General features: G+C 45.2%; 1 protein-coding gene across 1 annotated transcript in view; it reads right to left on the bottom strand.

The window, feature by feature from the left end:
* LOC137340965 (uncharacterized) overlaps nt 1-15,375 on the bottom strand; it is a 125,938-nt gene that overhangs the window by 40,082 nt on the left and 70,481 nt on the right. The window contains exons 26-28 of the mRNA XM_068003775.1: nt 11,487-11,686; nt 8,767-8,859; nt 2,589-2,793 (exon numbers count right to left, since the gene is read on the bottom strand). Coding sequence (XP_067859876.1) covers nt 2,589-2,793; nt 8,767-8,859; nt 11,487-11,686 — 498 coding nt within the window. The remainder of the gene's footprint in view (nt 1-2,588; nt 2,794-8,766; nt 8,860-11,486; nt 11,687-15,375) is intronic.

Raw genomic sequence — 15,375 nt, 5'->3', positions numbered from 1 at the left:
CACTGCTTCTGATTCATGCCTGGTGAAACCAGACATAAAGGGCCAGATTAGGGAAAAAGAAACTAAATAAATTAAATAAAACACCATAGAAGGAAGTTAAAACACAAAACGAACCTACCTTTGCACCCTGCACCAATGTCCGATGTCTCCCTCTCCGATGTCCGCCTCTTCACCCCCCCGATGTCCTCCCAATGTCCCCCTCTCCCCCCCCCGATCTCTCCCTCTTCCTCTCCCCCCCACCCCGATCTTCCCCTCTCTCCCCCCCACCCCGGTCTTCCCCTCTTCCCTCTTTTTCTTTGACTGTTTCTCCATCATCTGTCTGCATCTTTTTAAAAATAATCAGTAGATTTTCATCATTTCTCATAGTCACAGACTTCTGATTTCCTGCATTCAAAAGGATTTTGAAAACTTTCTACGGATTTGATTGATTCAGTTTTTGCTTTTGTTATTGGTAGACATAGAATCATAGAATGGTTCCAGCACGGAAGGAGGCCATTCGGCCCATCAAGTCTGCGCTGGCTCTGTGCAAGAGCAATCCAGCTAGTCTCATTTCCCCGCCCTTTCCCCGTAGCCCTGCAAATTTTTTCCTTTCAAGAACTTATCCAATTCCCTTTTGAAGGCCATGATTGAATCTGCCTCCACCACTCCCTCGGGCAGTGCATTCCAGATCCTAACCACTCGCTGTGTAAAAAAGTTTTTCCTCATGTCACCTTTGGTTCTTTTGCCAATCACCTTAAATCTGTGTCTTTTGGTTCTTGACCCTTCCGGCAATGGGAACAGTTTCTCCCTATCTACTCTGTCTAGACCCTTCATGATTTTGAATACCTCTATCAAATCTCCTCGCAACTGTCTCTGTTCCAAGGAGAACAACCTCAGCTTCTCCAGTCTATCCACGTAATTAAAGCTCCTCATCCCGGGAATCATTCTAGTAAATCTCTTCTGTACCCTCTCTAAGGCCTTCACATCTTTCCTAAAATGCGGTGCCCAGAACTGGACACAATACTTCAGTTGTGGCCGAACCAGTGTTTTATAAAGGTTCATCATGACTTCCATACTTTTGTACTCTATGCCTCTATTTATAAAGCCTAGGATCCAGTATGCTTTTTTAACTGCTTTCTCAACCTGCCCCGCCACTATCAACGATTTGTGCACATATACCCCCAGATCTCTCTGTTCCTCTAACCCTTTTAGAGTTGTACCCTCTAGTTTATATTGCCTCCCCTCATTCTTCCTACTGAAATGTGTCACTTCCAATAGTTACAGCAATATGACACTTGAGCCAATGAAAAAAGTGTGATCCTAGAGTGTGACATAGGAAGTATGACACCAGAGGAACAGGAAATACATCATCATACCATTTTTACAATATCAATAGTGGATCTCTTGTGGTGTTCCTCATGGTAAGGAAGTTTGTTAGGGAGATACCCAGAAGCAGTGAAGTAAATGGGGCAGATTTTCCTGTTATTGTGCCTGGGCCACATTGGATCACCTAAGTGCAGTGAATAGAAGAACATCAGGTGGCGAGGATTGAACGCTGGTCATGGAGCTCGTCCAATTTCCTGATCATTTAAATTCATGGATGGAAAATTGAGCTGGTTCCCTTGAGGGTTTGTGAACCTCCCCATCCGATTCTTCCCTTTGCTTTGTGTGCAGATAGGAGCATTACACCATTTAATGCACAATGCTTTATTCTTCTGGTAAGACAGACCTATGTCCCTTTAAGGCTGCAAAGTCTAATTGTTAAGTAAATAAATTCTCAGGTCATTCAGAGTTTAATTGTTGATTGGTCAGGAACTTTGCAAATTGGAATGTCCTTGTCAGTTTTAAGTCTACAGCTCAGAAGCATGCATGATTTTAAGATTGTTTTGTATCTACAACAAAGGCCTCCTAACATCTGGGAATCTGTGTTGATTCAGAGTGGAATCCTATTTGTATGATCTCATTAAAAAGTCCATTATTGTTAAACAAATGCTTCATGTGGTCTCAAATTCCATCCAGATGTACCCACTAATGTTGAGGTCTCTTATTGGACAAGATCACCATGTTCACTGAAAGTCATTTAGAGGAAGGCTTGTCACTAACAGTCAGTGGTTTTGATACTGCAATGGATTTTCACATTTTTATGGTCAATACATGTGTGAGTGGCATGGGAAACAGAATGAGGGAGAAGAAAAGCATCAGCTTTTTAAAGAGTTTGTATTTGCCAGATCGTCATAAAAAAGAATGGAAAATGCAATCCTTTTGTTTGAACTAATGTATTTTCAGTACATTTGAGCATTTTAATTTGCAGACTTCTCTACTTTTGATTAATTGGGTTTTGGGGAAGCTTCCTAGTTGCACCTTCTGATCAGGACATAAGATAATTGAATAGATAACAATGAACTGACAGGCAAATGCATGTTACTTAGGATATAATGGAATTTGACACATCGAAAGTAATGGATGGAAAATCGGGCAGGATTTCTTCTGGGTGTGTGACCCCTCCTGCGCTCGATTGTCTTTCAATACTCCCAGGTGCAGAAACTGAACAATGTGCCCAACATCTTTTCAATCTTTTTAATACAATTTCTTTATCAGTCTTTACTTACTTTGTAGTTCTCCTTGTAACTGTTGTAATGTTTCTTGAATCTTTGCTAGGTACAATGGAACAACATGCAGCATCATCTGTCTGACTCTGCTCAGCTTCCAGAATTGACGGAATGTTTTACCGCCATTCTTAATAACGTCCGCTGTTTTCTGCGAGACTTTTAGTATCCAACCGCTTATTTCATACAGGAAGTTAGTATCTTCAACCTATGTAGCAGAATAAAATTGCAGCTCAGAGCACGGGGAGGAAGAGATTTTACCTACAACCTCAGGTTGACAAGCTCCTAGCCATAAATGGTGTGAATCAGGTGTACCTCTACACACTTGATTACTGAGCTTGAAAGCACTGACACATCCAGAAGCTGAAAGAACAAAGCATACACACAAGATAAAAAGGTAACAAATGAGCAGTGATGTGTGAAAATAACATGCGAGTCTAATGGGAGTAGAAGCTGGAATGTAAAATATGGACAGGTCAGTATATGTGAATCAGTTCCTATTCCTCAATAGCAACTGCTACACATATTCTTGCTCAGTGCACCAAATAATTAACAGTACTGCTTTGCTGCAATTCTTTTCAGTCTCTAAACTGAATACATTTCCTCCCCATATCATATGGACATACTGGGGTAAATTTTAAGCCCATGAACGGGTGGATTGGGGGTGGGTGAGAAGGTAAAAATTGTAAAAAAAAACTAAAACCCGACTCCAACCCGCCCACTTCCGGTTTTGACGGAGGCGGGTCGAGGGGCGGGCGACCAACCCGCTCTCAGGAGGCGGGTCGTTCAGTGAAAGCTTTTAAGGAGGCTTCCGGCCTCCATTTTGACAGCTATTTTACTTTTAACTCCTGGGGACCGGGATACCCGGGCCTTCTGCTTCACACCAGGTAAGAGGAGGCGAGAAGGGCCGGATCAGCAGGTAAGTGCCTTTATTGCACTGCTTGTGGGCCAGGAGGAGCAGGAGTGTTTTCCCCAGGCCCAACAAGCCTAGCCGCCACGATCCCACAAACGCGATCAATTGACCCCCCACCCCCTCATGATCTCCGACCCTCCCCGATGACTGACTTGCCCCCGATTCCCCCCAACCCCGATGACCTCACCCCCCCACATCTAAGACTTATCTGCTGGCATCTGCTCCCTGGCTGTTGTCCCGTCCGACTGATGGCCAGCCTGTCAAAATCGTAAGGATGTTCCTGTCAGGAATTCCACCCCTCCCGCCCTCTTCCTGGCTTCCGGTTAAAATTTACCCAACTGTCCGGACATTGCAAAAGCTTTCTAGGATAACACTGAACTCTATAGGGTAAATTTTAATTGGGAGCCGGGAAGAGGGCGGGGGCGGAATTCCTGACGGGAAACCCAGACGACCGTATGATTTTGGCGTAAGGACGTCTTTCATTTTTTTTTCATAGGTTTCCCGCCCGGCAGGCCAGCCAGATTGATAGGCTGGCCATCAGTCGGACGGGAGAACAGCCAGGAAGCGGATGACAGCAGGGAAGTCTTAGATGGGGGGGGGGGTCACGGGGTCAGGGGGGTCGGTCATCGGGGTGAGTGAGGTTTAGGTCGAGGGTCATTGGGGGTCGGGGTCATCTGGGTCGGGGGTAATCGGGGGGTTGGACATCGGTGGGGGGGTCGGAGATGGGGCGGTTTGGAGATCGATGGGAGGGGTTGGAGATCGTGGGGGGATGGTTGGAGACCATGGTGGGGGTCCGAGATCGCTGGGGGGGGGGGGGGGGGTTCGGAGATCCGTGGGGGGATGGTCAGAGATCATGGTGGGGGTCCGAGATCACTGCGGGGGAGGTCAGAGCTTGTGGCCAGGGATTGGAGATCGTTGTTTGGGGTTGGGGGGGGGGTCGGTCGATCGCATTTGTGGGGTTGCGGCAGGTAGGCTTGTTGTGCCTTCTCACTTCCTCTTACCTGGTGTGAAGCAGAAGGCCCAGGAATTCCGGCCCCCATGAATTAAAAATAAAAGGCTGTCAAAATGGAGGCCAGAAGCCTCCTTAAAAGCTTTTACTGACCGACGGGTACGGTAGCAGAGTGGTTATGTTACTGGGCTAGTAATCCAGAGGCCTGGACTAAAATCCAGAGTCATGAGTTCAAATCCCGCCACGGCAGCTGGCGAATTTAAATTCAATTAATTAATTAAATTCAATTAATTAAATAAAAAAAAATCTGGAATTAAAATACTAGTATCAGTAATGATGGTCATGAAACTATCGAATTGTCATAAAAACCCATCTGGTTCACTAATGTCCTTTAGGGAAGGAAGCCTGCCGCCCTAACCCGGTCTGGCCTACATGTGACTCCAGACCCACAGCAATGTGGTTGATTCTTAATTGCCCTCTGAAATGGCCCAGCAAGCCACTCAGTTGTAAAATCTCGCTACGAAAAGTCATAATAAGAATAAAACCGGACGGACCACCCGGCATCGGACCACTAGGCACCGGACACGACAACGGCAAAACACCAAGCCCAGTCGACCCTGCAAGGTCCTCCTTACTAACATCTGGGGACTTGTGCCAAATTTGGGAGAGCTGTCCCACAGACTAGTCAAGCAACAGCCTGACATAGCCATACTCACAGAATCATATCTTTCAGCCAATGTCCCAGACTCTTCCATCACCATCCCTGGGTATGTCCTGTCCCACCGGCAGGACAGACCCACCAGAGGTGGCGGTACAGTGATATACAGTCAGGAGGGAGTGGCCCTGGGAGTCCTCAACATTGACTCTGGACCCCATGAAATCTCATGGCATCAAGTCAAACATGGGCAAGGAAACCTCCTGCTGATTACCACCTACCGTCCTCCCTCAGCTGATGAATCAGTCCTCCTCCATGTTGAACACCACTTGGAGGAAGCACTGAGGGTAGCAAGGGCACAAAATGTACTCTGGATGGGGGACTTCAATGTCCATCACCAAGAGTGGCTCGGTAGCACCACTACTGACCGAGCTGGCCGAGTCCTGAAGGACATAGCTGCTAGACTGGGCCTGCGGCAGGTGGTGAGCGAACCAACACGAGGGAAAAACTTACTTGACCTCGTCCTCACCAATCTACCTGTCGCAAATGCATCTGTCCATGACAGTATTGGTAGGAGTGACCACCGCACAGTCCTCGTGGAGATGAAGTCCCGTCTTCGCATTGAGGACACCATCCAACGTGTTGTGTGGCACTACCACCGTGCTAAATGGGATAGATTCAGAACAGATCTAGCAGCTCAAAACTGGGCCTCCATGAGGCGCTGTGGGCCATCAGCAGCAGCAGAATTGTATTCCAGCACAATCTGTAACCTCATGGCCCGGCATATTCCTCACTCTACCATTACCAACAAGCCGGGGATCAACCCTGGTTCAATGAGGAGTGTAGAAGAGCATGCCTGGAGCAGCACCAGGCGTACCTAAAAATGAGGTGCCAACCTGGTGAAGCTGCAACTCAGGACTACATGCATGCTAAACAGCGGAAGCAACATGCTATAGACAGAGTTAAGCGATTCCACAACCAACGGATCAGATCAAAGCTCTGCAGTCCTGCCACATCCAGTCGTGAATGGTGGTGGACAATTAAACAACTAACGGGAGGAGGAGGCTCTGCAAACATCCCCATTCTCAATGATGGCGGAGTCCAGCATGTGAGTGCAAAAGACAAGGTTGAAGCGTTTGCAACCATCTTCAGCCAGAAGTGCCGAGTGGATAATCCATCTCAGCCTCCTCCCGATATACCCACCATCACGGAAGCCAGTCTTCGGCCAATTCGATTCACTCCACGTGATATCAAGAAACGGCTGAGTGCACTGGATACAGCAAAGGCTATGGGCCCCGACAACATCCCAGCTATAGTGCTGAAGACTTGTGCTCCAGAACTAGCTGCGCCTCTAGCCAAGCTGTTCCAGTACAGCTACAACACTGGCATCCACCCGACAATGTGGAAAATTGCCCAGGTATGTCCTGTCCACAAAAAGCAGGCCGCCCCATCAGTCTACTCTCAATCATCAGCAAAGTGATGGAAGGTGTCGTCGACAGTGCTATCAAGCGGCACTTACTCACCAATAACCTGCTCACCGATGCTCAGTTTGGGTTCCGCCAGGACCACTCGGCTCCAGACCTCATTACAGCCTTGGTCCAAACATGGACAAAAGAGCTGAATTCCAGCGGTGAGGTGAGAGTTACTGCCCTTGACATCAAGGCAGCATTTGACCGAGTGTGGCACCAAGGAGCCCTAGTAAAATTGAAGTCAATGGGAATCAGGGGGAAAACTCTCCAGTGGCTGGAGTCATACCTAGCACAAAGGAAGATGGTAGTGGTTGTTGGAGGCCAATCATCTCAGCCCCAGGGCATTGCTGCAGGAGTTCCTCAGGGCAGTGTCCTTGGCCCAACCATCTTCAGCTGCTTCATCAATGACCTTCCCTCCATCATAAGGTCAGAAATGGGGATGTTCGCTGATGACTGCACAGTGTTCAGTTCCATTCGCAACCCCTCAGATAATGAAGCAGTCCGAGCCTGCATGCAGCAAGACCTGGACAACATCCAGGCTTGGGCTCATAAGTGGCAAGTAACATTCGCGCCAGATAAGTGCCAGGCAATGACCATCTGCAACAAGAGAGAGTCTAACCACCTCCCCTTGACATTCAACGGCATTACCATCGCCGAATCCCCCACCATCAACATCCTGGGGGTCACCATTGACCAGAAACTTAACTGGACCAGCCATATAAATACCGTGGCTACGAGAGCAGGTCAGAGGCTGGGTATTCTGCGGCGAGTGACTCACCTCCTGACTCCCCAAAGCCTTTCCACCATCTACAAGGCACAAGTCAGGAGTGTGATGGAATACTCTCCACTTGCCTGGATGTGTGCAGCTCCAACAACACTCAAGAAGCACGACACCATCCAAGATAAAGCAGCCCGCTTGATTGGCACCCCATCCACCACCCTAAACATTCACTCCCTTCACCACCGGCGCACTGTGGCTGCAGTGTGTACCATCCACAGGATGCACTGCAGCAACTCGGCAAGGCTTCTTCGACAGCACCTTCCAAACCCGCGACCTCTACCACCTAGAAGGACAAGGGCAGCAGGCGCATGGGAACAACACCACCTGCACGTTCCCCTCCAAGTCACACACCATCCCGACTTGGAAATATATCGCCGTTCCTTCATTGTCGCTGGGTCAAAATCCTGGAACTCCCTTCCTAACAGCACTGTGGGAGAACCGTCACCACACGGACTGCAGCGGTTCAAGAAGGCGGCTCACCACCACCTTCTCGAGGGCAATTAGGGATGGGCAATAAATGCCGGCCTTGCCAGCGACGCCCACATCCTGTGAACGAATAAAAAAAAAAAAAAAAATCTGCCACCCGAGAGCAGGTTGGGTGCCCGCCCCTCAATCACCTCCGTTAAAACCGGAAGTGGGCGGGTTGGAGGCGGGTTTTAGTTTTTTATAACTGTTACCTTCCCACCTGCCCCCAATCCACCTGTGCGTTGAGTTAAAAATTTACCCCTATGTTCTGATACGCTATGCAATTTCCTTTGGTTATGGGGATCATGGTGGCCCCCTAAATAATGCTATGTCCTGTCACTAACATGTCAGACAATTGGGAGAGTGGAACAGTGGCAATCTTCCCTGCAGGTCCAGTCAAAATGAATATAAGAAATAATATATATAAGGGTTGATAGCCAAAAGCTTGCTCGTAGGGGGAGGGAGGAAGGGCAAATCTTGCTCAGTTGGTGGGGTGGGCGGGGGTGGTTGGGGGTTGGGGGTTGGGATGAAATCTTGATCAGTGGAGGCAGGTTGAGGACAGAAACCTTGCTCGGGGAGGGGATAATTTTTACCTTATAGGCTGATGGTTGGGATTCCTTTGGGTTCAATTTGGGGTTGTCACATAACATTATGTCCGGACCCATTGCAGTGTGTACAGAGCTATCTATAGGTGCAATACCTTTACAATCTTGAGACTACTCATCCTTTATATACAATCGATTGGTGTTAATAGATACTTGCATGAATTAAAGTGGCATTGTTAAAACTTTGTTCAGTTTGCAACATTTTCTTTTTGTTATGTATTAACATAACTCTTATATTTAAAGTATATTATATGAAAAACAATATAATTAAGTGTAGATCCTAATTTTTTGTAAAACTAATGAAAGAAAACTGCAAATTCTGGAACTTTGTGTATGGTACTCACATTTTTCCTGAATTTCCAAACACGTAGATCAAAATCTTTGAGCTTTTTCAGCAACTGGTTCTTAAATTGCAAAACAATTTCTGAGACTTTGGCCTAAAAGCAAAAAAAAAAACTACAATTGGTATTAGATTGAACACATATTGAATAGAAGATTTCTCAACCACTTGAAATCCTTCATAGTCTCTTCACCTGCATTGAATCTCCCCTGTTCAGAGGGAGCAATCTGAAAATACTGCAGCAAATGATGTAATAATGCAGGAGATGAGAATCCAACTAAAGTCAGCATCAAGCAACGTGTTCTCCTATGCCTTACTATAAAACACAAAATCCCCGCAGTACTGAAATACACTTTCTGTTTTCAACCACGCTCCTTTGTCACATAGCTGCAAAAATAATTTTCTGTATAATTTCCAATAATGAAATGTGATGAACTATAATTGCAGAAGTACTCTGAACTACTGAGCTACTACTCCAGTCTTCAAAAGAAAAAAAACTCTTTCCATTTTCTCTACTTGCAGGTTGCTTGTCACCTCATATCTTGCCCTAGCCTGGAGGACAGGATGAGTTCAGCTATAGACTTCCACCACCACAGTCAGGTTCTATTCCACAATGAACGTGAAGTCTACTTTTTAAAACTGGATGCCTAGCAAGACAGGTAGAGAAGGTGGTTAAAAAGGCATACGGGATACTTTCCTTTATTAGCCGAGGAACAGAATATAAGAGCAGGGAGGTTATGCTAAAACTGTATAAAACATTGGTTAGGCCACAGCTTGAGTACTGCGTACAGTTCTGGTCACCACATTACAGGAAAGATGTGCTTGCAATAGAGAGGGTACAGAGGAGATTTACAAGGATGTTGCTGGAGCTGGAGAATTTTAGCTATGAGAAAAGATGGGATAGGCTGGGGTTGTTTTCTTTGGAACAAAGGAGGCTGTGGGGAGATTTAATTGAGGTATGTAAAATTATGACGGGACTTGATAGAGTGGATAGGAAGGACCTATTACCCTTAGCAGAGGGGTCAGTGACCACGGAGCATAGATTTAAAGTAGTTGGTAGAAGGATTAGAGGGGAGCGGAGGAGAAATTTTTTCACCCAGAGGGTGGTGGGGGTCTGGAACTCACTGCCTGAAAGGGTGGTTGAGGCAGAAACCCTCAACTCATTTAAAAAGTACTTGGATGTGCACTTGAAGTGCTGTAATCTACAGGGCTATGAGATGGTACGTTTTGGTGAAAAAAAGTAATTATTATACTTTGAATGGGGAGGGCTGGGTGATGTGGAAAAGCAGAGGAATTTGGGGATTCAGGTTCACAAGCAACACCTCAAATGGCAAGAGGTATAGAATATAAAAGTCAAAATGTAATGGTGAATATATATAAAACTTTATTAAGACCACAGTTGGAGTGCTGAGTGCAGTTATGGGCTCCACACTATAGGAAGGATGTTGCGGCAATGAAGAGGGTATGGTGCAGATTCACTAGTATGGAAAATACAAATACAAAGAATGACTTGAAAAATTTGGGGTGTTTTCATTAGAAGAGAGGAGATATGGTGTGATTTAATAGAGGGACAGGGTAGATAGAAACAGACTGATTCTAGTGATTGAGGGATCTAGAACAAGGGTAAATAGATATAAGATTAAATGTAATAGTTTTAGGACAAAGAGCAGGAGAAACATTTTTACATGGAGGGTTGTGGGATTGTGCAATGCATTACCAGAGTTAGTGATTGAAGCAGAGGAGAACTCTTTGCTCTGCTTCAAATAGTGTCCATGGGATCTTTTACATCCTCATAATAGGCAGATGGGAGTCTTGCTTTAATGTGGCATCGAAAAGACAGCACTTCCAGCAATCATTAACATTTAAGAATCGGTTAGATAGGTAGTTGAAGAAAGGGGGGTAATGGGATATGGGAACAATGCAGTCACATGGGATTGGGACTACTGTACGTGTGAAGGATAAACATCCACATGGACTAGTTGAGACAAAATGACCTATTTCATGTTGTAATTTCTATGTAGGGGATAAACTGTTTGTCAGTCCATTTCATAAAGCCATTTATTCCTGACTGTTCTCAATTATGTGTGGAAATACAGCATTTAACCAAACAAATACTGTGACTGAAATTTCCACACAATTTATGTTCTGTTCTGTCCACTTCATGCAACTCATATCTATACAAAACTAAAAGAAGAAAGAAAAAAAGAAGTTGCATTTATACAGTGCCTTTCACATCCTTTGGACATACCAAACTGCTTCATGACAATGAATGACTTTTCGATGTGTTTTGTAGGCAAACGTGGCAGCCAATTTGCACACTTCAAGGTCCCGTAAACAACAATAAGATAAGTGACCAGTTTATCTGTTTTTGGTGATGTTTGAAGGATGAAGGTTGGCCATGGCAAGAGAAGAACTCTTTGCTCTGCTTCAAATACTGCCATGGAATCTTTTACATTCCCATAATAGGCAGATGGGGGTCTTGCTTTAATGTTGCATCTAAACAACAGCACCTCCGGCAATGCAACATTCCCTTAGTGCTAGCCTAGATTATATGTTCAAATCCCAGAGGGGAAGTGAACCCATAATCTTCTACCTAAGACATGAGTGGTACCAACTGAGACAAACAGAACTCATTATAAACATACTGACCAGCTATTCACTTTGAAAGAGTTAAAGTTGGAATCTGCTAGTTGTTGTAGGACTGTTGTCATTCGACAAAATTACCTCTGTTCTGGTAATGAGGTGTCCACAGCCTTGTGCTGTTACCCTCACTACACTCTGCATACTTTTGTTGACAACAGCGACCAAGATGTGTCCCAGCTCTCCTTTCCTCGTTTGGTTCAGGGTGTGAAACAGTTCCGCTTTTGCACTTCCTCTTCCATTTGAGCAAAAAGCCAATTCTACTCCTTCCTCGTCTGATCCACCTTTGACACAGACAGGCAATTAATATTTAATAATAACTTCTGTGACAAATGGAAAGATATGAAAGACAATGGAACAAAAGGATGCTGGAAAATTGTTAAACTAAGTATAACTAATGTAAGGAATCTTACAACACCAGGTTAAGGAGAAAGCCTCCGAAAGCTTGTGATTTTCAAATAAAACAGTTGGGCTATAACCTGGTGTTGTAAGATTCCTTACATTTGTCAACCCCAGTCCATCACCAGCATCTCCACATCATAAGTATAACTAAGCAGCGTTGACATTGTACCGATCAGTGGTAACGCCAATTCTAGAGTATGGCGTCTTCTATGAAAAGGATATCAATACATTATATGGGTGTCCTCGTACATGAAACACAAGTCAACATACAGGTGTAGCAGGTAATCCGGAAGGCAAACGGAATATTGGCCTTTATTTCTAGGGGGATGGAGTATAAAAGCAGGGAAGTCATGCTGCAACTGTACAAGGTGCTGGTGAGACTACACCTGGAGTACTGCGTACAGTTCTGGTGCCCTTATTTAAGGAAGGACATACTTGCATTGGAGACAGTTCAGAGAAGGTTCACTAGGTTGATTCTGGGTATGGAAGGGTTGTCTTATGAAGAAAGATTGAACAGGTTAGGTCTATACTCATTGGACTTTAGAAGAATGAGAGGAGATCTTATTGAAACATACAAGATTCTGAGGGGACTTGATAGGGTAGATGCTGAGAGGATGTTACCCCTCATGGGGGAATCTAAAACTAGGGGGCATGGTCTCAGAATAAGGGGCTACCCATTTAAGACGGAAATGAGGAGGAATTTCTTCTCCCAGAGGGTCGTGAATCTTTGTAATTCTTTACCCCAAAAAGCTGTGGACACTGAGTCATTGAATACATTCAAGGCTGAGTTAGACAAATTTTTGATCAGCAAGGGAGTCAAAAGATATGGGGAAAAGGCGGGAAAGTGGAGTTGAGGTAAAAATCAGATCAGCCATGATCTCATTGAATGGCAGAGCAGCCCCAAGGGGCTGAATGGCCTACTCCTGCTCCTATGCTTATGCTGTTATGCTTATGCTTATACATTAGAAAGCATTTGGAGAAGAGTGATGAAGATGATTCCAGGCACTAGGGGACTAAGTTATGCAGAAGGCTCAATCGACTAAATTTATTTTTGCTGGAAAAAAGACGACTGATGGGGGGAAGTGGGGGAATGTGATACAGGTTTTCAAAATAATGCAAGGAATAGATTAGGTTGAAATAAGGTATTAAATTGGATAATGAGCATACAACTAGAGGATACAAGTACAAGATTCGTAAGCGTCGAGCAAAGGTAAAAATTAGAAGAAAAAAATTCCGACGGGTAAGAGGTTATCTGGCACCTGTAAAAAGAGCTAAACTGATATCTGTTAAGAATGGGGATTGAGGGTTTTAAGGATATTAAAAGAATTGCTTGATCCTTTTAATTCAGCAGAGCTAGGAGAAGAAACTTAGATTCCCTAAAGTAAAAAAATCAACAGGTGATGTGAGAAGGAAGTCCATGATAGAATAATCATACATGGACTTTGCATTGTTAGAAATGTTTTGAAATACACCAAGAGCACAATCTATATATATTAAAACTTTTATGTCTGTGCACACTTCCTGATAACTTGATTAAAAATTCCTAAGTCAACATTTATAAGGGAAACTGCCGACGTGAACTTGTCAGTTCGCGTCTCCCTGCTTCTCACCCTGTACTGCAGAGTAATTCCTACGCTCAAAATTGCCATAAGTTTTGCTATTTAGCTATAAATAACAATAGCAAATCAAAGTATGATATAAAAATAAGGACAGAAAGTATGACTTTAAAATGGGGACTGAATTACATCTACACACCCTGGTCCAATTATCCCCTGTTCTCATACCCTGCCTCACCTTAACAAGACAATGGTCTTGACTATCCATGTATAACATCACAGGAGGTCAACTAGTTTAATAAATAACTAAAACATTAAAAATCTAGATTTGAGTTTCCCTTTGAATCTATTTTGTTTTGTTCACCCTTCAAGATGATAAGTAAATCCTAGTTTGGAAACCTTACCCTATGTCAGCAGGCCCGGGGAAAGACTTTGGGACTGATTTTCATTTTGACCACTTTTTAGACAGACGGCAATCACCCCGAGCAGCCAGCGTGTGATTCAAACCTTTTTGGTCTTGGGTCCTCATTATAATGTGGTCAATGAGCTGCCAGCATGAAACATGCTTCCCAGTCGGCAGCTCGCTGACCTAGAGGTGGCTGAATGTGAAGGGCTTCCAGCAGCATCACAAAGGGGTATTAGGGTCGGGAATTCAAACACTTTAGAGCAGCAGGCATGTTGTGTGCAGAACCTACAGCAGCAAATTACATTTGAGATCCTTTAAGGTTCAATACCCACAAAGTGACTGCCATAAGAATGTCTTCCAAACCTCCATCCAGCTTTCCCTGATTGAGGATCCCTATAATCTTCATTGGAAATGGCTGCCTCCTGACTTGTACTGCCCATGGTTGGTGGGTGGGAGCAGGAACAGGCAGCATTCAGGCAGGCTCATACAGAAATGGTATCGGGGGTCCTAACTGTGCCAATATGCATATATGCATGAGCCCTCTGCCTGTTTCTACAGGTTCTCTAGCCACGTGGATGGATGGTAACTTGCTGGTGTCGGCCCTGCTATGTTAGTTTGGTCCTGTAACCGTCCTGTTTATAAGCGCAAACAGGGCATTAGCACATGAATGTCATCCTCTTTGGTTGTTACTTGCAGTAAAATTGTAAATTCACATAAACAGAGCATGTTGGCAATCTAGCTCCAAACAGCGATTGGAAATGGCTGCCTCCTGACTTGTACTGCCCATGGTTGGTGGGTGGGAGCAGGAACAGGCAGCATTCAGGCAGGCTCATACAGAAATGGTATCGGGGGTCCTAACTGTGCCAATATGCATATATGCATGAGCCCTGGGGGCTTGATTTTGACTTTTGGACCCTCGACTGGCAGAGCGCGCTGGCCAGGTTCCAGCACCCGTGGTGAAGGCTGTGATTTTGAGGCCCAGCCTCATGTGCATAGAGCCGACGAACTGCCAAATGGGAGTTCCAATGCAGCTTGCTGGATTAAGGCTGGCCAATATTGGGCTGCCCTGGCCGGCAGCAAGGTAAGTGCAGGGTGGAGGGGGGGTGAGGGGTCACAATTGCTCCTGCTTCTCTTGGCACCGGTCACATCATCAGGGTTAATGGGGTGGTAAGGCTACTAATCTCTTCTTGAGGCCGTTACCGCTCCATTAATGCCAGACTCAACAAGTTCACCCCCCCCGCAATCCCCCAGATGTTTTGAATGAAGTAGCACAAAGTGCTGAAAGTCCTCATCAAGGATCCTGTTTCAGTCCCGTGTCCGTTCCACATTGTACAGCATTGGAAAACACTGAGAGGCTGGCAGAAATTCACGTTTCATTAAATACAGGTCTGTATTGGGGGGATGGGGGAGATGGGGGAGGTCATGACCCCCCCCCCCAATGGTCAGCCAATTTTGTATGCCAGGACTCGGCCAAAACTGACTGCAAATGATTTACTCACTAGGCTTTTAAATTCCCGATCGCGAGTCTGAGTCTGACATGAACTACAACGACATTGGAGGACGTCGTCAGTTTGCCAAGTTGGTCAAATCTGGATTTCAAACCCCCCCA

This window comes from Heptranchias perlo, chromosome 22 (genome assembly GCF_035084215.1).
Source record: "Heptranchias perlo isolate sHepPer1 chromosome 22, sHepPer1.hap1, whole genome shotgun sequence".
Taxonomy (NCBI): Eukaryota; Metazoa; Chordata; class Chondrichthyes; order Hexanchiformes; family Hexanchidae; genus Heptranchias; species Heptranchias perlo.
The sequence above is the reverse complement of the archived record's forward strand: the minus strand, read 5'-3'. Positions and strand labels throughout refer to the sequence as shown.